The sequence below is a fragment of the Cydia fagiglandana genome, chromosome 18, assembly GCF_963556715.1.
Source record: "Cydia fagiglandana chromosome 18, ilCydFagi1.1, whole genome shotgun sequence".
Taxonomy (NCBI): Eukaryota; Metazoa; Arthropoda; class Insecta; order Lepidoptera; family Tortricidae; genus Cydia; species Cydia fagiglandana.
Window position 1 is genome coordinate 13,465,775 of NC_085949.1, and position 27,196 is coordinate 13,492,970.

General features: G+C 39.8%; 2 protein-coding genes across 2 annotated transcripts; one reads left to right on the forward strand and one right to left on the reverse strand.

Moving 5' to 3' along the window:
* The first annotated feature begins 975 nt into the window (after positions 1–975).
* On the forward strand, positions 976–2,597 carry LOC134673062 (uncharacterized). Its single transcript, XM_063530998.1, has 2 exons — positions 976–2,136; positions 2,544–2,597. The coding sequence occupies exons 1-2, from the start codon at positions 1,189–1,191 to the stop codon at positions 2,556–2,558; spliced, it is 963 nt and encodes a 320-aa protein (XP_063387068.1). The 5' UTR covers positions 976–1,188; the 3' UTR covers positions 2,559–2,597.
* Positions 2,598–11,606: 9,009 nt separating this feature from the next.
* Positions 11,607–17,035, reverse strand: LOC134673064 (uncharacterized). The gene is made up of 2 exons (XM_063531000.1): positions 16,714–17,035; positions 11,607–16,652 (listed from the first exon to the last, which is right to left on the reverse strand). The coding sequence occupies exon 2, from the start codon at positions 16,546–16,548 to the stop codon at positions 13,090–13,092; it is 3,459 nt and encodes a 1,152-aa protein (XP_063387070.1). The 5' UTR covers positions 16,549–16,652; positions 16,714–17,035; the 3' UTR covers positions 11,607–13,089.
* Between the last annotated feature and the right edge of the window lie 10,161 nt (positions 17,036–27,196).

Sequence of the window (27,196 nt, forward strand, 5' to 3'; positions counted from 1 at the left end):
TGTTATAACCATGGTATAATAATATACTCCGCCTGGCACTCTCTTCCCGTCTTTTCTAGGTCACCTGACTGACACAAGCCTACGTCATCATGCGACAGCGCTATATGATAATATGCAATAGCGCTATATATAGCGGCCATGTTATTGTGACGTAGGCTTGTGTCACTCTGGGAAGAGAAGACCATGTTTTATTAAACTATGGTTATAACTTAAATAATAAATGTTATGTTATAACCCGAAAATATACAAACAGAAACGCTATATCTTCAGTTACAGCGTTTTATCATCTAAAGGCAGTTCTATCTTGGATATGACGGTAAACCCTTATGTACAGGTCTGTTGGTTTAGTAGAATAACGAAGTCTGTGTGGGTGACTGGTTAAACTTCACCTAGGCATACGGAAAAATACGGATCTATACGTGGGAGTACAAACGGGCCCCCAAATATGTAGATTTCTCGACGTTTTTGATGATATTATTTTCTCAGATAAGGAATACTCGGATGTACAATCATTTAAATATTTCCCGTGTTCCGAATTTGTTGAACTGTGATATGTCAACCCTTTTTACCGTCGACTGAATGTTTTGAAGATTTATACATTTCAATTCATATATAAAATCGTACCCATAGGAAATAGAAAACTACGAAAGCATAAATGCCACTATAAACATCACAAAAGTGATGTATTTTTAACATTAGGTTAGTCAATCTATTATGTACAAGTATATTGTTGTATTGTATGTGTAAAATCTCTTCCTTGTATAATAATAATATTTAAACTATTTCTCAGTTATTGGTCTCATCGGAAGATCAGCGCTGGAAGTCACCAGCAACATGCTGAGATGGGGCCATTTCGTGGCACTTTAATCTTATTTTGTGTTTTCTTTTATATTATGTATTGTCTTGTTTGTTTGTGCTTACGAATGAAATCTATTTTATTCTATATGTGATAATTTCTAAGCTGGAATGTGTAATGTATGTGGGTAGACTCATGTTTTCCACAATAGAGGGTAGATTGCGCACCATGTCTGTCGATTGATTAAATCCAATACCGAACGTACGTGTTTTAGTGCTCTCCTCATATCCTGGATTCCCTGGGCCCTAGGCAGATATTTCCCAGTGGCGACGAGAACAATTGGACACTAGTGCATTTAAAAAGTGAAAAGTTATTGATAAACATTGTACGACATGCCTGTGGGAAAGCTCGGACCGTTTGACCTTGTCAATGACAATTGGGAACTGTACGTTGACCGTTTAGAACAATATTTCGTTGCAAACGATGTTAAAAATGAAGTGAAAGTGGCTACGCTAATAACAGTGATGGGCGGGGACGCTTATGAACTAATGGTGAATTTGTGCACGCCCGCGAAACCCGCGACCAAAACTTATGACCAGCTGGTCGCGCTGATGAAAGGCCATTTAAATCCAAAGCCGAGTTTGCTCGCAGAACGTTTTAAATTCCGTCAGCGTGTGCAAAAGCGTGATGAAAATATTGCCAACTTTGTAACGGATCTTAAAAAATTAAGTAAGGACTGCAGTTTCACCGGGGACAATAGCTTGAAGGAGAACTTGAGGGATCAGTTCGTGTGCGGGCTGCTGAACGACGACATCAGGCAGAAGCTGTTCACGGAGGACGACACGATCACGTTCGACCGGGCGTACAAGCTCGCCGTGTCCATGGAGGCGGCCGAGGTCAACGCGGCGCTAGTAGAAGACTGTGCTCGGAATCGAACCAGCGACAGTATACCAGCGAGCGCGACCACGTCGGTGCATCATTTGGGTCGGGCAGGCCGGGGCCGGGCGGCGGCGGACGGCGGACGACCAGCGGCGGGAACGACGGCCCGCGGGAAGATAACGAGCGGCGGCGGTCCAAGCGCCATGAGCGGAGCGGGTAGCGGAAAGATGCGAGGCTTCGGTCAAAACAATAACACGGATTTCAATGGAGTGTGTAAGGTGTGCGGAGCAAAGCATGAAGCCGACAGATGTAAATTCAAGAAGTATGTCTGCCGAGTATGTAACCAAGAAGGACATTTAAAAAGGGTGTGTCCTAAGCTGAGGGGAAGTTCGTCCTTATACAACGTGATGGAAGAGAAGGTTGTGTATTTGGACCATTCGGACAACAGCGACAGCGACGAGGTAAACAATTTTTCACTAGATAGCAGCGAGTCGTCTGTATGTGAACCATACACCGTAGATGTTAATATCGCGGGAAAGTGGTTAAATATGGAAATAGACACAGGTAGTGCCATTTCGTGCATAAGTTTAGAATGCTATAAAAAGTTGTTTACTCATTGCAAAATACAAAGAAGTCATTTAGTGTTGAATTTGTATACAGATATAAAGGTAAAACCTGTAGGTAAAATAACACCTAAAGTACAGTATAATGGAATGTGTAAAGAATTAGATTTACATGTTATTGAAAATGGCAAAACTAGCCTATTAGGTAGGCGCTGGATAAGGGCATTTAATATCATAGATAGGTCAAAGTTGGAATGTAAACAAGTTGCTAATGTAAACATGTTGTTTGATGAGACTGAATTCAGTTCCAGATACTGTGAGGTGTTTGCGGAGGGCCTGGGCGGGTTCACCGGGGGGCACGGTCGGGTTCCACCTGCGGCCGGACGCGCGGCCCGTGTTCCTGCGCGCGCGCCCCCTGGCGTACGCGCTGCGCGAGCCGGTGGAGCGCGCGCTCGAGCAGATGGTGCGCGACGGCATTATCACGCCTGTCGCCACCTCCGACTGGGCCACGCCTATAGTGCCGGTAGTTAAAAAAGATGGCACCATAAGGGTATGTGCTGATTTTAAGTTAACGCTAAATAAATGTTTAGAAGTGGACCACTATCCTTTACCAAAAGTAGAAGATTTGCTAACTAAATTGCACGGGGGAAATAAGTTTACTAAATTAGACCTGTCGCAAGCTTACGCCCAGTTTGAATTGGATGAGTCTAAGAAATATACGGTGATTAACACCCATAAGGGTTTATTTATGTACAATAGACTGATATATGGGCTAGCGTCTAGTCCTGGTATTTTCCAGAGAAAACTTGAGCAATTGTTTGCGGATATGCCACGTGTAGGTGTCTTTCTAGACGATTTGATTATAACAGGGGTCGATGACCGATCACATATAGACACGCTTCACGAAGTGTTTGAAAGGTTAAGAAAATATGGTCTAAGAGTTAAAAAAGATAAATGTACGTTCTTTGCGGACTCGGTAACATATCTCGGATTTGTAATTAGTAAGCATGGTGTTCATACATGCCCTGAAAAGATTGAAGCAATCAAACGGGTACCGATTCCAAATAATGTGGCAGAATTACGATCATTCTTAGGGTTAGTGATGTATTACGCGAAGTTCGTACGCAATATAAGCACTATACTAGCGCCTCTGTATGCACTTTTGCGGAAAGATGTGAAGTATGAGTGGAGTGAAGCTTGCATGCGCGCGTTTAGTGAGGTAAAGCAAATGTTGATTTCTGGTGATATATTGGCGCATTATTCGCCAGATCTTCCACTAATTCTGACCACTGATGCGAGCAGTGTAGGCGTCGGCGCGGTGATATCGCACCTTGTGCCCGGCGCCGGCGACGCTAGCGCCACCGAGCGGCCAATAGCGTACTCGTCGCGGGTGCTCAACGCCGCAGAGAAGTCGTATTCGCAAATCGAACGGGAGGCACTTTCAATCATTTATGGGGTCCGAAAGTTTCACCAATACTTATATGGTAGAAAGTTTATTCTAAGAACAGACCATAAGCCTTTGGTGACAATTTTCGGCGATAAAGTAGGGGTACCCGTAATGGCTGCAAGTCGTATGCAGAGGTGGGCGGTCATTTTAGCTGGTTACGATTATACTATCGAGTATGTGCGGAGTGAGGGGAACGCGGCCGACGCTTTATCTCGCTTACCGGTGGGTAAGGAGAAAAGCCAGCGTAAGGAAGTCACATATTTAAATTTTATCCAAAACTTCTTACCGATTACGAGGAAAATGGTTCAAGATAACGTTAGTAAGGATGAAGTGCTAAAGAAAATATTCCTGTTTTTACTATCCGGCTGGCCTAGCAGTTGCGACGATGACGCCCTTAAGCCGTATTACCTGCGGCGCAATGAATTATATATAGACCGGGGTTGTATAATTTGGGGTTATAGGCTAGTAGTACCCGAGGCTTTGAGAAGTCACTTACTCAAAGAGTTACATGTTGGTCATTTAGGTATCGTGAAAATGAAGAGTCTCGCCCGTAGCGTGATGTGGTGGCCTGGAATAGACAGGGACATCGAAGAGTTAGGTAAGCAGTGCACGACGTGTGCGCTAGAGGGCGCCGCGCCCCCGCGAGCGCCGCCGCAGCCGTGGCCGTATAACCCGGAGCCCTGGTCGCGATTACATATTGACTTTCTGGGACCTTTTCAGGGCGAAACTTTTTTAGTCATTATAGATTCAGCGACGAAATGGTTAGAAATATTCAAAATGTCTAAAACTACTGCTAGGGGAGTTATTAAATCGTTACGGGAAACGTTTGCTCGTTTTGGACTGCCTTTGGAAGTAGTTTCGGACAACGGTCCACCGTTCACGTCTAAGGAATACGCACATTTTATGGAGAGTAACGGTATCAAAATGACGTTTACGCCAGCTTACCACCCAGCCTCCAATGGCGCTGCAGAAAATGCGGTTAAGTTATGCAAGCGAGCCATTAAAAAGGCACTTCGAGATGGTTGTGATGTTGATGAAGCTCTTCAAGCATATCTCATGATGTACAGGAACGTTGAACATAGTTCTACAGGGTCGGCCCCAGCTATGTTGTTACAACATAGACGACTACGATCGAGGCTAGATTTATTAAGGGGTACTCGGCAGGTCGAGTCTAGGGTACAGCAAGCTCAGGATAAACAAGTGTTTAACGCGGGAGGGAAACCTAGGGAACTTAATGTGGGCGATTCTGTGTGGGCGCGAGATCACGCCGGGGGAAGCTGGTTAAGTGGTCAGGTGAAGGAGAAAGTAGGTTCCAGGAATTTTATTATAGCTAGGGAAAGTGGTCCACAACTAAAAAGACATTTAGATCAGATTAAAAGAAGACGTAGCAGTTATGCAGTGACCCTGTCGGATGTGTCGGAGGCGGCGCCAGGCGAGGAATCCGCGGTTAATGAGACTGAGGCGAGTCAGGGTTCGCGCGCGCCGGAAGCTGTGGTTGAACCCGATCTCAATGAACCACCGCAGCCATCTGTAGAGACCGTGTCCCGGGATACAGTGCCCAGTCACACGGAATGTAATGAGAATGAGTCCCCTGCGGACCGACCTAGGCGCATTCGTAAACCCGTGCTAAGATATGGCTTCGAGTTTGATTAAATTATTATGTATTCTAGTTCCTAGTATTAAGCTAATCGTACACTAGTAAGTTAGTTATAAGGAAATGTATCAATAATTAAGGGTGGAGGTGTAATGTATGTGGGTAGACTCATGTTTTCCACAATAGAGGGTAGATTGCGCACCATGTCTGTCGATTGATTAAATCCAATACCGAACGTACGTGTTTTAGTGCTCTCCTCATATCCTGGATTCCCTGGGCCCTAGGCAGATATTTCTCAGAATGTTAGTTAGCCGTCTAAAGCATAATTTATGAAAACAGATTCTAAATGACAATTTGATTGGCCAGTCTACTATCAAATCTGTACAGTCAACCAAGAAAGTGGTCTACCACTTTTCGACTTTGTCATCTAATTGATAGAGTCGAAAAATGGTAGACCACTTTCTTGGCTGACCGTACAATCATAGAGTGTCCCGTCAACGTATGGAAAAAAAATAAAGTTGTTATTTCGCTATCACAAGACAAATAAAAAGTTGCGTATTATTATGAACATTACAAATATGAAAAAAAAATTGGAAAAAACACCTGGTTTTAGGCCTCTACTGCCTTTTAAAGTTTTAAAAATTCAAGTTTGTTTTACTAAAAATTAGTCTACATATTTTTAGTGTTCCGTACAAAACTTTGTTCACGGAACACTTATGGGATCACTTCGGTCTTGCAAATCAGTTAAATGCGTTTTTCTCAGAGACCGTTTGACGTAGATACCTAAAATTTGGAACAGTTATAGCAATTACCACCACTCATAGTGTAAATAAGTCAAAACTGCTTATTTCTTACTTAAGGGGGAAATTTAGGGGGTTGAGAGGGGTAGGCTGAATTTTTTTTTATTTGTAAGAATCGTGTGTGGTACCATTAGAAAGCTTGCAAAAAATTGAGTCGATGAACTGATTTTGACTTCATTTTAGAGTGCAATAGTTTCGATAAAAAATGCATTTAAAGTTGCAAGTTTTCATACAAAAATTTTCACCTCTGTCCTGGCGATTTTCGCGAAAACTATAGCTAATAGGCAGCTGACCAGTCAATACCCAACTTAAAGAAGCATGGAGACGGCGGGAAAATTATCAGCTTAACTTTATCTTTATTAGTTTTTCAACTGCAGCCTGGTCTTTGGTTGCTTAGGGCTAGCTAACTGATGCTTACACTGGTCATTTCATATTAGGCAGTAGTTTTAACGAGAAAGATCCTTAGTTAAAACTTTGGCATTGAAATTTATGACTTATGTCTTTGACACAAAGTTTAATTCTGCTTGCTTATTTTTGTGGGATATTTAATTTTATTTGAATAGCCTACTATACGTATGAGAGAGATCTACAAAATACAACCTTATTATATTGCAAATAAAGTTTAAATTTCGAACGGGCTTTCCAACCAATGGTATCTCAAAAATCTGAAAAATTCAAATTAATAAATTCCGTTTATGATTCCGTTCTTCACTGTCGTTGTTTTTTTTTTCTCAATATGACACATAGTGTTAGTAAAGCGTATAGAGGTAATAAGTCATTTAATATTTATTTACAGCTATGGCCTCATCTATAGATTTTATTGAGAGTATCTGATTTGTCGAAACAATATACACAATATTCGGAAGGCTGAGCTCTGCGTAGGACCGATTCGAAGGTCCGAAGCGTCCGACAGACGCTTGCCTCTCGTAACTTTTCCAAGTATTTTAAACATAGATATATAATATACAAAGATTACGTCTAAGCTAGCTGTCACTGTTACCACTTTTGTTTAGTGTACGATTAACAATGTGGCCCACCTTGCTGTAGCCATGTCGATAAAGTCATATCGATAAACTATGGATATTTCTTGCAATTTTAATTTTACTTCAAAGGTTTAACGATACCTAAAATGAACAAAAACGCTTTTATTCTTTATTGTGGTTATCAGATCACAATTTTATCGTCACGCCCCAGCAGGGAACCAAGGGAGAGTTCAGATATTTAATTAAAATACATAAATACCTAATAAAATATGTGTTCCGCAATAATTGAATTATTTTATTATATTATAATATAGGTATTCATTATCAATTATGTTTAGGTTTAACCACAAAACAGATAGGTACAGAAATCAACCTACATACAAAGCGCGCTCGAGCAACGCACACATAGACACTGCTCACGGACACGATATCTCGGACCAGTTGGGACCAGTGCGAGCGCGAGTGCCATCCGCTTGAGACACGCGTCTGTGAACTTTTTTGTGCAATAATGGAGAAACAAAACAAAAAGTTATTATAACTGTACAGTGGACGGTTGTTTAAATTCAACATTAAACGGTGAACTGTCGTTTTTTAAGCTACCAGTGGTTTCAGAGAGAATGCGTACGCGAATTTATTACATTGTACATGAGAATGCGAATTTATTACACTTAAAAATATAATAATCGTGTATTTCGCCAATCTCGGAATCATCGCAAGATATTTTCTGTGGCAAATTTGTAATATAAAAATGACATTAAAATTAAAATACCTAATTGAGTTATTAATTTATATATCCATTCTTCCCGTTTCATCCTCAACAATAAATCAAACAACTAAATACGAGATACGATACGATAGATACGAGTGCCACTACCACGATAGTTTTTTGTGCATAAGTCATAGTTCGCAACAATCGCAACCCTAGAGCGACCGCCGAGCGTAGGTATGAAAAGTAAAGTACATACATGTGATTGACTTCTGTACTTATCTATTTTGTGGTTTAACGAAGATATTGAAGCTTCAATTAATCGCTATTTCGTTCCGCTGCGTAGCGTTTATCGATATATAACATTATTAAAATCGACTTTTCACATCCCTAAAAGAGCACACATACGTTTTTACGCACACATACACAACCTGCGGGCTCAGCACGGTTCAATTTTTATCGACTATCACTATGCGCATCCCTTTCGCGTATACATACTTGTTAGAACGTGACAGGAATGGTGACAAGCGATAAAAACATTAAAAACGCGACCGTGCTACCCCGCCTGGTTTCACCTAAAACGATAACACCTTGATTTGAAGTCCATCTTGTCAACAGTATGGTTGTCCTTTTTTGACAAACGGCATTTTTAAAAGAGCGAGGAGAGAGAAATTATACTAGTTGCTGCGCCGTCAAAGAGAACAGGCAACGTTGGGGCCTTGATTTTAAAGTACAAGTGTCTAAATCGCAAGATTTAAAGGCTGAAGTCGCGTTGGGCCGAACAGGCCTTCGGCCCTACGCAGAGCGCGACCTTTGGTCTTCGCATTTAGACACTTGTAATATTATTCTGGGTTCTCTTATTTATCGCCGAAAATGTTATGGCCGATTATCACTTCCCAACTCACGTTTGGCGGAATTTTATTTCGCCGAATCTTCATTTTCCAACTTTTTAAATCTTTTTTTTTCATTTGCCAACCGCACAGTTACCAACTAAACGTTTGGTCTGTGTTTTATAATGCCAACTTTCATGTCGCAGAATGTTTTAGTTGGCATAATATACACTTAGTTGTTTATTGTTTACCAATTGTTTCATTTGGTCAGATTGTACTGTACCAAAGGGGGGCCGTTTCTGGGACTTAGATTTTTTTTGAGAAAATGAAAAAACCTGGGGGTTTCAAAACACTTTCGTTGAAATAATCACTTCTTTCTTAATAAATTTTCCTCTAAAATCAAAAATGGTCGAGATATTTGACGCGAAAATTGCTGTGTAATTACGTTTTTTGGGTTTTTAAAAAAAAAATAACCTCGAAGACTAAGGCGGGAGCAAAGCTCCCGCCTTAGTCTTCTAACCTAACCATATCCAAGTCGGTTCTGCCCAGGAAGGTCTTGCTCGCTCGCTTCGCTCGCTCGCTGCCACTGGCTTCAAATATTAAAATATACATTATAAAAAGCACAACAACTCGGCCATTTTTGATTGTTTGGTATGTATCTTTTTCTTATTTGTAACTTGCCTAATGTATGAAAAGCGAACTGTAGTTTCAACGAAACGTTATTCGTCCAAGAGTTGTTCGACCAAGTGAAAGATTTGACAAATGATAAGTCTCCCAAAAGTTGAGAGGCGTTATAATAATCTGCTTTACAATAATTCTACCAACTGAAAAGTTGTCATACAAAAATTTGCTAATTGTTAGTTGTCAAAGTGAAACGTCGGCGAAATGTTGGTTGGCAAATGAAATTCCGCCAAAAATAGTTCTGCGAAAAGGCAGAACACCATTATTCTGTGTTAAAGCACTGACATCCTGGACGCTTCGGCCCTTCGGCCCTACGCGGGGCTCGGCCTTCGGCTTTCGCATTTAGACACTTGTACTATTGTTCTGTGTTAAAGCACTGACATCCTGGACGCTTTGGGTCTTCGGCCCTACGCGGAGCTCCGCCTTTGGCCTTCGCATTTAGACACTTGTACTATTGCTTTGTGCACGCGGAGCTCGGCCTTTGGCCTTCGCATTTAGACACTTGTACTATTGTTCTTTGTTTAAGCACTGACATTCTGGACGCTTTGGGCCTTCGGCCCTACGCGGAGCTCGGCCTTCGGCCTTCGCATTAGCTGTCTACACCACGTTTCACGTCAACCATAGCGCCTGTGTCCCTGATACCGCCTGTCTCCATTTTTTTTAGTGAATTCCATATTTACATATGTTGTTGAAAGTTTTTTCGGCCACCACAAATAAATTTTGTCTCAGAATTAATGAGATATTAAATAGTAGTAAAAACTACAAGGGTTGAGAAACTATAAGGGTTCCTATAAGGTACTTGAATACGGTATCCTAAAAACAGGCAAACAACCTCTGTAAAATGTAACGATGCGAGCGGTACGGTATCGTGAACGTAATTTACTTTCTATACATCTCTTTCGCACTAATATGTCAGTACAAGCGAGATGCATAGAAAGTAAATTACGTTCACGGTAGCGTTTAATGTCAATGCCAAACTGAATGTAGCCGTACGGAACACTAAATGCCTCGAGCTATCTCGGGCTTGGCCAAATTATTTTGATTATAATTTTGTATCTCCTTTTGGATATCACGGGCCTATAATCCCGGTTTTTTGATAGGCTTGCGTGGGGACACAGATCCAACACGTAGAGGCCCCTTGGAGAGCTTTAATGTCATATAGAACGCCTGCTGGAACCCGTTCACAGGCGCAACAATAGACACCCATGAACCGGTCTCAGCAGGCATTGGGACTATTGTAGCAAAAGTGAATAGTATACCGGTCTATGGATTGAAGTTTGGGTGGACAATGAGACTGGGCTATTGTAAAGAGTTCGGACACCTGCCATAACAATGCTAACACACGTTATCGAGGCAGGTGGTGACTTGCCGCCGACTAGATGGGCCCCTGAAACTGCCGTCGCGAAGACGACCAGGAGCAACATCGGTGTGAGCGGCTCAGGGGTGTCGAGAGGTGTGCGCCGCTTTCTACCCAGTGGCTGTTAACAGCCACTGTGCCAACTCGCGTCTTATGCATCTTTCACTTCCACCCCTGGAGCATATAGCTCTAACGACTCCTCTCTGGACGGCCAATGAAGGCAAGCCAGAGCTGTATTATTACGGGCAATTGTAAATAAAAACACAAAAATAATGATTTCAGTAGTTTATTGAATCGAAAAAAAAACATAAATTTTATGAGTTTCAGCACAAATGGAACTGACTTTTGTGATTAAATTGAGGCATTTCACTTCTCGATTTTAATTTGTTTCGTATAAACCCATCTCTCGATTCAGCGCCAATTACTGACTGTGAAGCTTCTGTAACTACTTTGATACATCGTTCCACGACTTGTGTATGACAAGGGAAGTCATCGATTTTTAGGTTTTGGTTTAACATACCATCTTCGAGTTCAGAATTGCTTAAATGACGCAAAATTGGAGGAGAAGTAACTTCAACGTCGTTCCATATAATAATATCAGTGTAGTCATTTGCTGAAAAGTTTAATTTAGGCGGTTTAAATGGCCTTATCAGTCGTGATCTAGATTCATTAGATCTAGCATTAATTATGCGTCTAAGAGCAAGTTCTTGAATATGTTTTCTGCTGCCGAATAACATGGCAACCAATATATTCTCTGGGTGTGCAAAAAAAGCATTTCGTTGTATTACTTTATCTATTACGGAAAGTATTTTGTCAGGCAAATATCGAGAGAACTCAATCATTCTGAAAATGTGTATAGAACCATATTTTATTGACGGCTGCATCTTGATTAAAAACCATACTGGAGCATTGTTTAGGCGTTAAGGTTCATTTTGGAGTGAAGGTGTTAGAAGAAATTAAAACAGGTCCATACTCTTATGACTATTTATTGCAACTAAACTGCGGCGGGGTCAACTCATCATAGGTACATATAGGTATGCAGTATGCATGTATAGGTGCGTATAGGTAATCAAATTTCGACTTAACATACCGCCTACCAAAAACAACAGTTTTTAAACTAAGCTCTAGAATGAATAACAAAACATTCGTTAACCTAAAACCACAAAATAACACTAGGTACATTGTAAACTTTAACCGAAAAACATAAGTTACGTAAGGCAAAAATCTAAAGTCGATTAAGTTTACATTAAGCGTTAAGTTAACAAATAACAGCCCTGCAAACTGTGAAACTAAATCATTATAAAAAATATAAGTCTTTACTCAGTACAATAGGTAGGAACAAACTTAAACTACACTATCGGCGCTAATTATTTATACTAAATATGTAGGTACATTTTATTCGTAAGAAACACAATATCTATCTATGGTCGGGCCTTAGAGAATATTATAATTTCACAAACAAGTTAACTTGGTGCTAATTACGTGCTACATAACTAGTCAAGCTAGGTACCTACCCACAAATGTATACCAACTATTAACCAATAATAATGTTAAAGAAATAAACAAAATCCCATCACCCAGCTGCTCGTTTACCTTTGAGAGATATACGTACATATGTTATCAACAATAAGCGAACTACTTTGAATCTTACATTCATAGAAATAAAGTGTAATTTTCCATAGTTCATGTTATCTAGTTACATCGTCTCGTTTCTAAATAATGTAAATTGAGCAGTTTAACAAAATAATTAAGGCAAATAGATTACAAATAGATGAAAATGATTGCTTAATAACTATTTGTAATGTAATCTCACATATTAGAATGTAACATGTAGGTAAGACATTGTAACATATTTTTACGTACTTATTTTTAACTATAAAATTATTTTATTTTACAAAAAAACATCTTGTTTGCTAACGTAATTTGATTAGATTCAATTGAAATGGACTGTATAGATTGTTTTAGGTACTTGATGTTAGCTAAACAAATAATGTCTTTAGTAAACAATGCTTAGTTTAAGTACGAACATAGAAAATCGTTACATCTTAGATTTTAGAACTATCTAATGAACACACTCGAGTATGATTCTTATGCTAACACGATAAGGTCTCTTTTTGTATAATGTTTAATGTTGGCGAATTAATACCGGAGTGGTTTATTTGTTAAATAACTATCTAAATCATCCTAACGTTTACTAGTTACGTCCAGGTAAGTATCTAAGTATAGTATGCATATGTATTGACATAAACAACGGGAAAGCGATTATCTAATGATGTCTGATTGAGTTGATTAGAGGTTTTACCTGGTAAGTAAGTAGGTATTTATTTTAAACTTTAATTAGGTATATTTTAAAAGACTGACCGCCCACCCTTTTATACTCAGGTTTGTCCATCTCGATGGTGAAACACAAGTATACGGCCTATACTAAAGTAATGGTAAGCGGACATTATATCCTAATTATCGGGGTGCTTTGGCAAGAGTACCAATTTTGACAAGGGTCTTTTCAGAAGGTTGTTTCCTTTACACTGCACCGTAACTACTCGCACCAGCTGATCAGGTCCTGGATGTAATGTTGTTATCTTTCCCAATAGCCACTTTGCCGGCGGCATGTCATCCTCCTTGATTACAACGATATCTCCAACAGTTGGCGGATTAACTGTATCCTGCCACTTGTACCGTTGCTGTAAGGTGTTTAGGTATTCCGCTTTCCATCTTCTCCAAAAATCTTGCGTCTGTTTTTGTATAAGCTGCCATCTGGTCAGCATGTTAACATTTCTATTTTCATAGTTTATATCCGGAACGCTAGTTACCGGTTCTCCGATCAAAAAATGACCAGGTGTAAGTGGATTTAAGGTGTCTAACGTTTCATCTAAATGTGACAAAGGCCTTGAATTACAACAAGACTCAATTTGAGCCAGTTGAGTCGCCATCTCTTCGTAAGTCAGCTTTGTGGTGCCATTAACACGATTTAGATGCCTTTTTACCGAGCGTACGCCAGCTTCCCAAAGTCCACCAAAGTTGGGAGCCTTCGGGGGAATAAAATGCCAGGTTGTGCCATCATTGGCTAAAAGTTCCGCTATTTCCTTAGCTACACTTGAGTTGCTCTTTGCGAACATGTCTCTAAGCTCTTTGTCGGCCTTTACAAAATTAGTCCCGTTGTCGCTCCAAAGATGCAAGCAGCGGCCTCTTCTGGCAACAAATCTACGGAAAGCTGCAATGAAAGCTTGTGCTGTGAGGTCCGTCACAGCCTCCAAATGTATCGCTCGGGTGGACATGCAGATGAAAAGACAAATATATCCCTTTATCGACGTGTGACCGCGACCCTTCGACGTCCTCAACTGCACAGGTCCTGCGTAGTCTACTCCACTGTTAAGGAACGCACGATGAGGTGTAACCCTCGGGGCGGGCAACTGACCCATCAGTTGCTGTTGAGTTTTAGCCTTTTCCACAATACATGTCCTGCAACTGTGGGTAACTTGTCTGACAGCTGCCTTTAGACTAATAATCCAATATTTGCTTCGAATGTATGTCATCATAGCCAGTATGTCTCCGTGCAATGTTCTGACATGCGCTTCTTTGATCAGCAGTTTTGTGATATGTTGCTTGCTGGGTATGATGATAGGGTGTTTTGCTTCTTCTGCTATGGAAGAGTTGTTAAGGCGGCCACCGACCCTCAACAGACCACGTTCATCTAAGTATGGAGTCAGCGTGATTAAAGAACTCTTTGCCTTAATTTTACCATTCTTTTTCAGGTCTTTAATTTCATCTTCATATATCGAATATTGGTAGTATCTTATACATCTCATTTCTATTTCTTCCATTTCAGCTGCTGTCAAATAATCTTCTCGATTTGTCTTATTTTTCCAGTTTATAAATCTTCGGCATTGAGCTAGTACTCTCTTCAACTTTGTCAAGGATGAGAACCTTTTCCAGATAGGAGTGTCACCTAGGTTAATGTGAAACGTCTTCTTCATTTCTAAACTTGTTGGTTTAATGTCAACTCTAGTGAACTCGGTATCTTTGTCTTTCAGCCACTCTGGTCCAGTCCACCATAGTCCATTATCTACTATTTCTCTTGCTCTGATTCCCCTAGAGGCAAGATCGGCAGGGTTGTCTCTTGACTGAACATGTCGCCATCTGTCATTATCGATTATTTGTATAATTTCTGAGACTCTGTTGCCCACAAAAACTTGCCATCGGCTTGGCTGAGACTGTAACCAGGCTAGGACCACCATCGAATCTGTCCAGGCATATGTCTTCTCCATCGGTATCTTCAGTAAGTTTGAGAGCTCATGCAATAGCTTTGCAAGCAAGACTGCGGCGCACAGTTCTAATTTCGGGATACTCAACTGCTTCAGTGGCGCCACCTTTGTTTTCGCTGCTATCATTGTAATATGGACTTCATCATCCTGATCAACGACTCTCACATAAGCTACTGCGGCGTATGCCACTGATGATGCGTCAGCGAACCCATGCAGTTGTATATCCTTACAGCCTGCTGTGATTTTCATCCACCGTGGGATTCCTATCATTTGCAGCTCGTTCAGATCATCTCGGTAAGTAACCCATTCGTTAACTATTTCTGCGGGCAGTTCTTCATCCCATCCATGGTTGCAAAGCCATAATTTCTGTATCATGACCTTCGCTGTTATGACGACTGGAGCTAGCCATCCTAAGGGATCGAAGAGACTCGCCACATCTGATAATACTAACCTTTTTGTTACAGGATTCCTGAGTTCCGGTAAGTTCACAGTAATTTTAAAGGTGTCTTCGTTCCTGTCCCAGGTAAGTCCAAGTATCTTTATTACCTTATCTAGCTTTATTTCTAGACTGTTCACTGTTTCTTTACTGTCACTAACCTCTTGTAAGTACTTTAACAACTCCTCAGAGTTGCTTGACCATTTTTGCATGTGAAAGCCCCCTGCTTTTAGTAACTTATTAACTTCATTACATATTACTTTCATTTCAGATAAATCTTCATGGCCAGTCATCAAGTCGTCCATGTAAAAGGAGTCCTTAACCACTGCTGCGCCTCGTGGATACCTTTCAGATTCATCGTCAGCGAGTTGAAGTAGCGTTCGTACTGCTAACCAAGGTGCCGCAGCGGTCCCAAAAGTGACTGTTAACAGCTGATAACTTTCCAAGATGCCAGAAACTTCATCTCGCCACACTATCCGCTGTAAATCGGTATGGTTGTTTGTCATTTTTACTTGACGATACATCTTGACTATATCGCCTACCACACAGATTTTGTGACATCTCCAGCGAATGATAAGGCTGCGTAGATCAGGTTGCAAGGTAGGCCCCACTAGCATGCTGTCATTTAAGGATCTACCGTTGGAACCCTTCGATGACGCATCGTATACTATCCTTACCTTTGTAGTGTCCTTATCCTCACGAATTACAGGGTGGTGGGCTAGGTAAATAGCTTCCCTTTCATCTTCCTTCTTTACCTTCTTCATATGCCCTAAATTCAAATATTCATTGATGACCTTTGTGTATTCTTCTTTCAGTTTGCCATTTCTGTGGAACTTTCTTTCTATTTGTTGGAACCTAGTAATTGCTTGCTGCTTTGTTTCACCACAAAGCTTTATTGTTTCTTCTTTAGTTTGTTTCGGGGGCAGATGCACTTCATACCTTCCTGTTTCATCTCTTACCGTTGTATTATTGTAGATTTCTTCACAACTTTCTTCCTCCTTAGACCAAGCTTTCTTGGTTGTGTAAAGTTCTGTTTCCAATTCCCAGAATTTTCTTAGTAGATTGTTATCTTCCTCGACCTGTCTTGTGATGTGAAAACTCCTGACATTATGAGACCTGCTTGAATTTACCTCAATATCACCTGACAAGATCCACCCGAGACGGGTGTGCTGCGCGATTACGTCGCCTGGCCCCCTAATCAAACCATTGTCCATTATCTTAGCATAAATTTTCGCACTAAGTAAAATATCTATCCTACCTGGTACGTTGAAGGTGGGGTCAGCCAGTTGTATATCCTTAAGCTGTGGCCAAGTATAACCTCTAATTTCCCTTTCAGGTAACAAACGCGTTATAGACTTCAACACATATGCATTGTTTACATCAAATGAGAAATTTGTATCATATCTAGACGTAATCTGTAAATCTACTAAGTGCTTAAGAGATGTGCGATTACCTTCACCAACACCAAACATGACGCCGCTGATCTCGTTTTTCTTTAAACCTAATAAATCGACGACTCTTGATGTAACTAGTGACACCTCTGAACCTGGATCAATGAGAGCACGGAAGACGTGTGACTGACCTGAACTCGATGTGACGTCTACCAGTGCTGTGGCTAACCATATATTCTCACCAGGCTGTTCTCCGCTTGCCACATGCGCTGTGACCTTGGTGACAAACTTTTCTTCGTTTGTGTGTGCAGGCGGATCCTCGTTCGTTGCAGTTGTAACCTGTTTGTCTTCACTTGCTGTCTTCTTCTCTCTATGTAATAAGGAGTGGTGTTTTCTCTTGCAGATTTGACATGTCGTGCGTTGTTTGCATTTAAACACGGTGTGATTAGGTATGAGACAATTAAAGCACAAGTTGTTGCCTTGAACGTAGCTGTATCTCTCTTCAATAGGTAGCTTGCTAAACTGCTTACAATGATGTATGTAGTGCTTTTCTTTGCAGAAGGTGCATTGCAGATCGTCGTTGCTAGCCGTTGTGTGAAATGACTTCGGTTTAACACTCGGTGGTTGTTTGTAACTTCTATTTGCAGGTTCTACCATCTCTAATGTGCGAAACCGTGTTTCCAAGAACTGCTTTAGTCTTTCAAATCCAGGCAAGTCATCGCTACTATCTTCACTAATTGTCTCTTCCCATTGTTTATGACTGCTGACATCTAGCTTAGATATGACGACAAACGTGACGATTGCATCCCACTGATCGGTAGGCAAACCCAAATTCTTCAGCGCGTTCATACATTCTACAGTGGTATCTAACAGCTGTTTAATAGCGGAGGCCGATTCTTGAGATAACGCTCGTTGTCCAAAAAACTTCTTAAAAACTGTATTCGCTTTAATTCACTAAAACACATTTTAATCCGTTATATTGTCCACTTTTTTGCACTGATTTGTCCATATTTAACTCCAAATTACATAAAATTCACTCCGCGCAATAGGTCACCGTAAATGATATCCGTGGTCGATGGACCATAATGTTTAGGCGTTAAGGTTCATTTTGGAGTGAAGGTGTTAGAAGAAATTAAAACAGGTCCATACTCTTATGACTATTTATTGCAACTAAACTGCGGCGGGGTCAACTCATCATAGGTACATATAGGTATGCAGTATGCATGTATAGGTGCGTATAGGTAATCAAATTTCGACTTAACAAGCATATACCTTCAATATAAAGCTTACTATTAAATTGAGATTTTCTGATGGAATTTCAACACTAACATAATACCTCAAAATGCGATTTGCTGTAGTAAGCCATCTTGAATGGGCCATTTTTCCTGGTTGGCGATTTAGTAGATTAATTGAGCAAACTCCAGTCGATATAGCATGACATAAGTCGTATAAATATTTTTGTTCGATGCTCATTTCCTGCACAACCTGAATAGGTATTTCTGGTACATTACTTGGCATTGGCGAAAATTTTTGCAGAGGTAGATTTTCACAGTGTTCTAATGCTTTACCTATAGGACCGGAATATTCACGAGGACCAGAAGTAGTTCCATCCAGCGATTTAAACAGATGCCTTAAAGGCAGTTCGTTGGTGTGAAGCAAACATATTGACCACTGCAATGTAACTTTAAAATATTTTTTAAATATTGTATGACACCGCCTTTCCAACCGGTATTCGCAGCAGTACCATCACAACCAACACATGACACTTTCTCAAAATTATAATTTTTCTCTTTCACATAGTTAATTATAGACTCCGAAATATATTTTGCACTACCTTTATCGGGTACCGTGTGGCCTAAATATATGGAACCCGGTTCCGCCAATATGGAAATATGCTCTTCTATTATATCTTTTCTATAGAAACGTTTATTTTTTTTCACATTTCACACATCACGCAGATCTAACCGATAAATTATATCTGTCACACATTTTGGCCACAATAAGCAACTGCAAATGGTTTCTATTAAATGATGTTGACGGCATATTTGTTTGAATATCCTCAAAGTTATCATTATCAACATGTTTTAATTTCCTTTTAAATCCTCTCTGTCGCGTAGAATTTATAACAATACTGCTTGCAGAAACTTGTCTTAAAGACTCTTCATTTTGTCTTTCCTGTCTTTTCTGAATTTTTAAAGTCGCATCCAAATCAATTTTTCCAATAATCATTTTTCTTTGTTGCCGTTGGTCTGATAAAAAAATTCTTTCAGGAACTGGTACTTTTCGTATTTTCACACAAGTACAAAAATCAAATGTACGACATTTGCAGGCTGCAACGTTGAATAAATTATTTGAATTTGCCATGAAAGTTTGCAGTTTAAGGTCATAATTATTATTCTTTTTACTTGTAGGAAACCTTTTTAATGTTATGTACTTTTCAAAATAACATTTTATCAGCTGTATGATGCGGTCTTTACTCACCGTAGGAATCGAAGCCTGAACCCAAATTTGCTCGATTTCGAGGGCAACACTGGCAAATATCTCGGAATTAGAAGGATCTTTCCCATTACTTTTGAGCTTCAAATCACTTTTTTTACATAAAATCCGTTTTATGACGTCTTTTGTGATAGGTAATTGCTTACTGTTGAATTGAAAATGACAAAACGATCCGAAGAAAGGGCACGTAGTATTACTTCTTCGGATACTTAAACTCATGATTTCACTCTTTTGCACCGTCAGATACAATAAAAGATTGATGGAAAAAGTATATTTTAAGCACACATTCACTTTCTCAACGTATCGAATAACAACAATTATGACATTCATCAAAAATTATTAAGTTCTACCCTAAAATAATTAATAAAAAAATAATGTTAAATACGCGGGTACTTCGAAAAAACAAAGTACGGTAGAGGCCTAAAAAATAAATATAGATTTTTTGTAATATTTTTACCGGAACAAGTACTTATATACGCAAGTTTTTATAACTATTGTATTTATGATAAGAAAAAAAAAATTTTTCGGGACACTAAGTCAATCATCTGTCAATTTAGTACAAATACAATCAGGTTATTATATCGAACCGTAATCTTGTTATCTGGGACATATAGGTCAAAACTTATCTTCAGAGACTAATGAGACGAGACAGTCAATCCAAGAAGTTACTGTAGTCTGTATCTTTAGGTATTTAATTAAAAGAAAACAAACAATTTGTACATTTTAAATTCAATTTGTAAATATTAGTTATAACAGTAACGACCAATTACAAAACGGCCTGGATCAGTCTCTGAACGACCTGACTTTACCATACATTATTTGATCGCGTAATTTTTTCATCTACCCTCAACTGGCATAAGAATTCATTTGAGGGTAAGTTTTGTTTACTTTTACATAAAAATACAGAGTATAGTAGAAGTAACCTAGGCTAACTCAGAAGGAACACTTTCATATTTAGACTAGCGTGAGCTCAAAACCATCTGCTTCCATACGAAATGAGACGCTGTCATCATCCAACAGAAAGTTCAATTAGGTACCTACTATACACCCAACCAACTTATATACACATTAGAACCTAATGCCCCAGCGATAAAGCACAGAATAGCATACACATGTTCACACACGATATACAAGAACATATTGCCAGACAATTTTTCGCATGCGCGCTTCACTTGCGCTAAACAGCTCGCAAGAAGCAGGGACAAGTGTTACGTCACGCTTGAGCAAATTGATGCTCCTAATGGCGGCCATTACGGGCATTGTGTCCGCTCCATCGCACATAAAGGTCGGCCCCGTCCGATCTGCAAAGAAAAAAGTATGAAAAGTTATAAATTCCTGTGAAGCGATGTTTCGGTAACCCTTTATTTCAATTTGTGATTGTTTTTCGGTTATTACACAGTTTGGAGCTTTGGGGCGTGAGGACGCTGGAATTTGCATTGGCGTTGATAACGTCCCGTTTTTATGTTATATTATTGTATGTTATTATAAGATGGGGTAACTTTAACAACGGGGTAATTTTAAAAATCACTACTTAGGCTGTATCTACTTTAGAAGCACACAAAGTCCGACCAAGGAAAGTTTGCAGCGGATTTGATAGCCCACGCAGTGCAAGTGTTGTTTAACAACGTCAAAATTCTATGAAATTATGACGTGTAAATAACAAATTGCACTGCGAGGGCTATCAAATCCGTTGCAGTCTTTTGGTCCGACTCTATCTAAAGTTAGCCAAATATATATCTAAAGCGGCTTATCTCTAATCCCCTAAAAGGCTTGCTACACGGTCGCCGACAAGCCCCCCGACCGCGTGGCCTTGGCCGGTCCCGGACCGTGTAGACAGTTGTTACCAACAAAATTTGACCAAAACTGACCAAGGACAGACCAAGGTCAGACGGTTAGAAGGCTTGTCGGCGACCGTGTAGCAAGCCTTTAAAGCTGACACTTGACACCGATGACACCATGTCAGCTCCAGAGAAAAGGTACACTGCATAGAAGTTTGTATGCAAAGGTGCTAAGCGAGTAGTATTGCTGACTTTACACGGAGCTAATTAAAGTTCGGTCACAACACCACCTCAGCAAAACGACAGCCTTGTTTGGCCAGATAAAAGTTATCTGAAAACTCGGCTACAAACTTAGCGACTGGCTTCAGGTGGATAAAGGACCTCGTATTATAGCTAGCTTGAAATCAATTTTAAGACCTGCCACTTCAGTAGGTACATATTGCTATAAAATATATTTTTCCGGAACAATAGACACATATACACACACACGCACACGCACGCGCACGGTTATCACACTATATACTTTACGAGTAAGGATGACTCATGTTAGACCGGGCCGTGTCCGAGCCGGAGCTTCCAGTGCATCGTTTTGTATAGCGAGCATCACGTGATCGCCTATCATGCCATAGAAAATTTAGCGCCGGAAGCTCCGGCCATGATACGGTCCGGTCTAACGTGAGCCATCCTTTACACACGTATAGCGCTGGCACGCTCGTACAAGATATTTACTTCGCTGGCGTAGCAATCAGAAGTGGATATTGGCCTCCGATATGAGTTGATGCCATCAGGCCGATTCTGTTTTAATAATGTGGTCAGGTGTTGATCTAATTTTGATGCGACTTTGAGACGTGTCATAAGGCATCACGCTCGCACTTTTGAATCGCATTGGCAATGCGTGATATTGCGTTACTATTTCATCATGGAAAATAAATCATTACGTTCAATAACAACGCAACTTCCCGCAGTAAAAACTACTTATACTTTTATTTAAATACCTAAAGATACAGACTATAATTTTATCTAGCAAATTGACAGTGAACTCTGCGGTGTCCTTTCACATAAGTTTATATCTAATACAACATCCACGCGTTGACCATAAGGCACCTAGTATACTCTATCTACTGATAACGTCATCTATGGGTTAGGGAAACTCGATTAAGGCAGGAGAAAAAGTAATTGGAGCCGCAGGAAAGAGCAGTTTAGTAGGAGTTTAATTAAGCATCGACAGGCGACGCTCGGTAATGATCTCTGACATGTGACTTTTCTAAAGATAGCGACCAATTGGGTCGAGTGCCTAAAGTAGCTAATGGCGTCGGAGATTATCCTAGATTAATGTTTTCTGTTTGTTAGTGGGTTCATCATCATCATCATTTCAGCCTATATACGTCCCACTGCTGAGCACAGGCCTCCTCTCATGCGCGAGAGGGCTTGGGCTATAGTCCCCACGATAGCCCAATGCGGATTGGGTTAGTGGGTTAGTTTTAACTAGGTTATTTTTGACACGATATGCCCGTAGTTACAGGGGATGTTCGCTACGCCGTTGTAAGTCCTCGGTGCTCGTGCCTAAAGTATATTTACATTTAATTACTCCTCGTACATTCATAAGAACGGAAGCAAGTAGTGCTCTAATCGGCCAAATTATCAAAAATCTAGAAGGGGAGACCGAGATGAGTTCTGACAGAGGAGAGTTGTGACATCGTCGATTTTTTGGACTTTATTAACTAAAAACTAGGTCGCAAAACCGCGCGTTTGTTAGTTCAAGTTGCGAGCTCACTAACAGTTATTAGATTCCAAAAAATCGACAATGTCACAACTCTCCTCTGTCACAACTCATCTCGGTCTCCCCTATAAAATTTCATTTGATTATTAGATACTTAGGGCTTGTGCACAAATCACGCGAGTAGCCGGATAGCCAGTCTATTTAACGAAAATAGAAAAATAAATAAGATTTTCTATATACAATACTATTTATCTTAAAATTAGGTCGAATGAAAAAAAATCTAAAAAATACACGTGAGGTTGTGTGGGGTGGGAGGGGGGTACCCAAAAACCTCACCAAATATCACCAAGGGGGAGGGGATCAAAAAGTAGTCGAAAACATCTCGCGTGATTTGTGCACAACCCCTTACCCATTTAAGGTAAACGGTCGTACTAGCGCTCGACATCCTAACCCATATAACCATTCCAGTCGCAGAATCATCAAAGTGGTAACTAAATGTCAGAAGTGTCGTAACAGAGTCCACACAATGTGTCTAGAATTGTTTCGAAACAAAGTGTCGTCGCCGTGTGTACACTTTTCCGTAACAAGGTGTCGACACATTTGTGTGCACTTTGCGTGCGGTTTGCGACTAAATCTGACAGCAAATTTGTGACAGCAAATGTCAATATAAAATACCTCTTGAAAACCAAGGTTTGTCAAACTACTATTAGTGTCTCGTGTGCTCGTAATTCTAGTAAGTCATCATTGGGCGATGCAAATGATAATAATCGACCAAAACCATATAAACACCCAACACCCGTCAACCTTTTACAGAAAAGTTTTTAAAGAAATGCAATAAGTAGTGAGGTAAGCAGTGTCACCCAATGTATGGGACGTGCAAATTTTGGTATCGGATGAATTCACTTGGCACAGATGTAGTATACGTAAAGCTAAGCCAATCCAGCCCGGTAGCCAAACGCCACCCCCTTGTGGGTAAGCAGGGGAGCATCCAAAGTTACACGCTGCATATCGGCTTCTATGTACCTACCGCCTCGAGTTTGGTATCATTTCCAGATAAATCGGGCATAAGGAATTCATTTTTGAGACATTTAATGTACAGTTTAATAGAAAAAAACAAAAATATTGACGAACAAATCAAAATCGGTTTGCAATTTTTTATTCAATTATTAATATTATCAGCAGAAACTACAATTGCTAGAAAGTTGAAATTTGCACACCAGGTTACATTTATAATGTCTACAAGAGATAAGAAGCGATTTTAAAAAATTCAACCCCTAAGGGGGTTAAAAAGGGGACGAAAGTTTATATGGAGTTCATGTTTTATTTTAAGCTAGGAATTTCAAACTTCGTTAAAAGATATATTATTAAAATACAAAAAAACTAATTTCAGCGTTTTTGAAACTTTATCCTCTAAGGTGGTGAAATAGGGGTTGAAAATTTGTATGGAGATCAACATTTTTTTCAAGTGTGGGGCTTGAAACTTTTTATATGCGCATATTATTAGAATACAGGAAAAGTAATTTCAGCGTTTTTAAAAATTCATCCTCTAAGGGGGTTAAAAAGGAGTTCAAAGCTTGAATCCATTACAAATTACTTTGACTGCCCCCCCTGCCTACCTGCCAGGGGGTGGCGGATGTCTACCGGGCTCAATTAGCTTAGCTTTACGTATATTACATCTGTGATAAGGGAATTCATCTGATACCAAAATTTGCACCTTATGACACTACTTCCCGGGCTAAAGCTACTTAGGTCAGCCAACGAATGCTCCAAAAAGTTGTAGAGGGAAATGCTCGGAACACAATTTTTGACTCCGTAACTTGGTTTGGACAAGTTAGGAGGTGAACATATCAAAAGTCCCCGGCCGTAGCCCTTGAGCGGGGGGAAGAGAGGGGGCTTTGAAGGTCCCATTTTCCGGTTTTTTGATTATATCTAGGAAACTATGCATCTTAGCGACATGGCCACTTATACAAAATGAAAGTTAATTTAATTTGTTACAAGTTTATCAGTCAATTTTTTCGATATGTTGAATAGTTTTTGAGTATCCGCTCTTGAAAGTTTATTTAGGGCTCTCAATTTTTCAATTTTATCTTGATATATCTACATCAGTGAAGGTGCTAGGCCGTGTATGGTATCGTTTTCGTATAAATCTGGGTTGCTGAATCCATTTAAGGTATCACATTGACACCATTCCACAAAATTAAAAAAAAACTTTTTAGGGTTCCGTACCTCAAAAGCAAAAAACGGAATCCTTATAGGATCACTCGTGCGTCTGTATGTCTGTCCGTCTGAATACACAAAATAGTTCTTTACCTATAGATGACAGGAAAACCTATTAGAAATGTGCAGTCAAGCGCGAGTCGGACTTAATGTACGGAACCCTTAATACGCGAGTACGACTCGCACTTGGCCGGTATTTTTAAACTCCTCTTGACGCTTAACCGCTGAACCGATTTCGTTGAAATTTGGTATAGAAATAGTTTGCGTCCCGGAACAGGAGCAGGACATAGGATAGACCTTATAAGCAAAATCATCTTTTGAAGGTGTGAAAAGTGGCGTGGAAATTTGTACGGGAAATCAATAACCGCTGAACCGATTTATATGAAATTTGGGATGGTCTACATCTTTGATTTAGTTAAAAATGATAAAAAACATCACAAAAAACACACAACCTAAACTTAAACATTATTTACTTCTAGAAGTCAATTCTAAATTCCCCCCTACACCTCATTACACACCTTTAAAGGATGATTTTTGAGATAACTTATTATGTCCTGTCTCGGGACTCAAAATATATGTGTACTAAATTTAAATTAAAACTGTTCAGCAGTTTAAGCGTGAAGATGAGTTTAAAAGAAAGTATTTTAATAAGTTTATATGTTTTTACTTTGGAATGGTGTCAATGTGATACCTTAACTAAATTTGGTACTGCGAATTTATACGTAAAAGATACCAAACATGGCCTCGTAGCTTTACTGTTGTAGAAGTCAAAATAAAATTGAGAGCCCTAAATTCTTATTAAGTACTTGGCCAAACTTGTGTAGAAGGAAAAGGAAAAATAAAAGTCTTCGGCAGGAATATAAGACACAAATATATATATATATATATATATATATATATATATATATATATATATATTTGCGTTACTATTTCAATCATCAAATATAAACATACCTTGATTATATTATTCTAGTGAGATCCTCATAGATAAACAAAAACATTTACTTAAAAAATTACAAGGTCGAAATGTCACGGAACTTGTGAGAGTAATATGTGAAATATAAAAACTTTTTTGACAAAAAAATCTGGACACAATTTAAGAAGCATCCAATTGCGTCGAGGAATCATCTGTATTTTTGCTTGTTTCATTACCTCCTCGCTTCTTTTTTTGTCCTTTGTATTCTGTAGCAATTTGTTAGATCTGAAAATAAAGATAACTTGCGTCGTCACGGATGTCGATTTATAGGTTTTAGGGAGTGCAGAATTCGAAAACGATGATCATTTTATAATCCAAGATGGTGGCTACGTATTTTGTCATAAAAGTCGTCATGGATATCGTTTTATAGGTTTTAGGGAGTGCAGAATTCGAAAATGATGACCATTTTGGATTCCAAGATGTCTGCCGTGCACTTTGTCATATAAGCCGTCATAGATGTTGATTTATAGGTGTTAGGAAGAGCAGATTTCGAAAATGATGACCATGACCAATAAAACGACATCCATGTCGACTTTTAACATAGTGCATGGCCGCCATCTTGGATTCCAAAGTGGTCATCATTATCTAAATCGGGGCCCCCTAAAACCTATAAAACGACAGCCATGACGACTTTTATGACATACTGCATGGCCGCCATTTTGGATTCCAAAATGGTCATATTTTCGAAATCAGGAAAACGACACCCATGACGACTTTTATGACATAGTGCATGGCCGCCATTTTGAATTTCAAAATGGTCATCATTTTCGAAATCGGGCCCCCCTAAAACCTATAAAACGACAGCCATGACGACTTTTATGACATACTGCATGGCCGCCATTTTGGATTCCAAAATGGTCATCATTTTCGAAATCAGGAAAACGACACCCATGTCGACTTTTATGACATAGTGCATGGCCGCCATCTTGGAATCCAAAATGGTCATCGTTTTCGAAATCTGCGCCCCCTAAAACCTATAAAACGACACCCATGACGACTTTTATGACATAGTGCATGGCCACCATTTTGGAATCCAAAATGGTCATCATTTTCTAAATCTGCGCCCCCCAAAACCTATAAAACGACACCCATGACGACTTTTATGACATAGTGCATGGCCGCCATTTTGGATTTCAGAATGGTCATCATTTTCTAAATCGGGGCCCCCTAAAACCTATAAAACGACATCCATGACGACTTTTATGACATAGTGCATGGCCGCCATCTTGGAATCCAAAATGGTCATCGTTTTCGAAATCTGCGCCCCCTAAAACCTATAAAACG

What these genes read in the sequence shown, in the direction of transcription:
- LOC134673062 (XM_063530998.1), top strand. Translation starts at nt 1,189, where the DNA reads ATGCCTGTGGGAAAGCTCGGACCGTTTGACCTTGTCAATGACAATTGG.
- LOC134673064 (XM_063531000.1), bottom strand. Translation starts at nt 16,548, where the DNA reads ATGGACAATGGTTTGATTAGGGGGCCAGGCGACGTAATCGCGCAGCAC.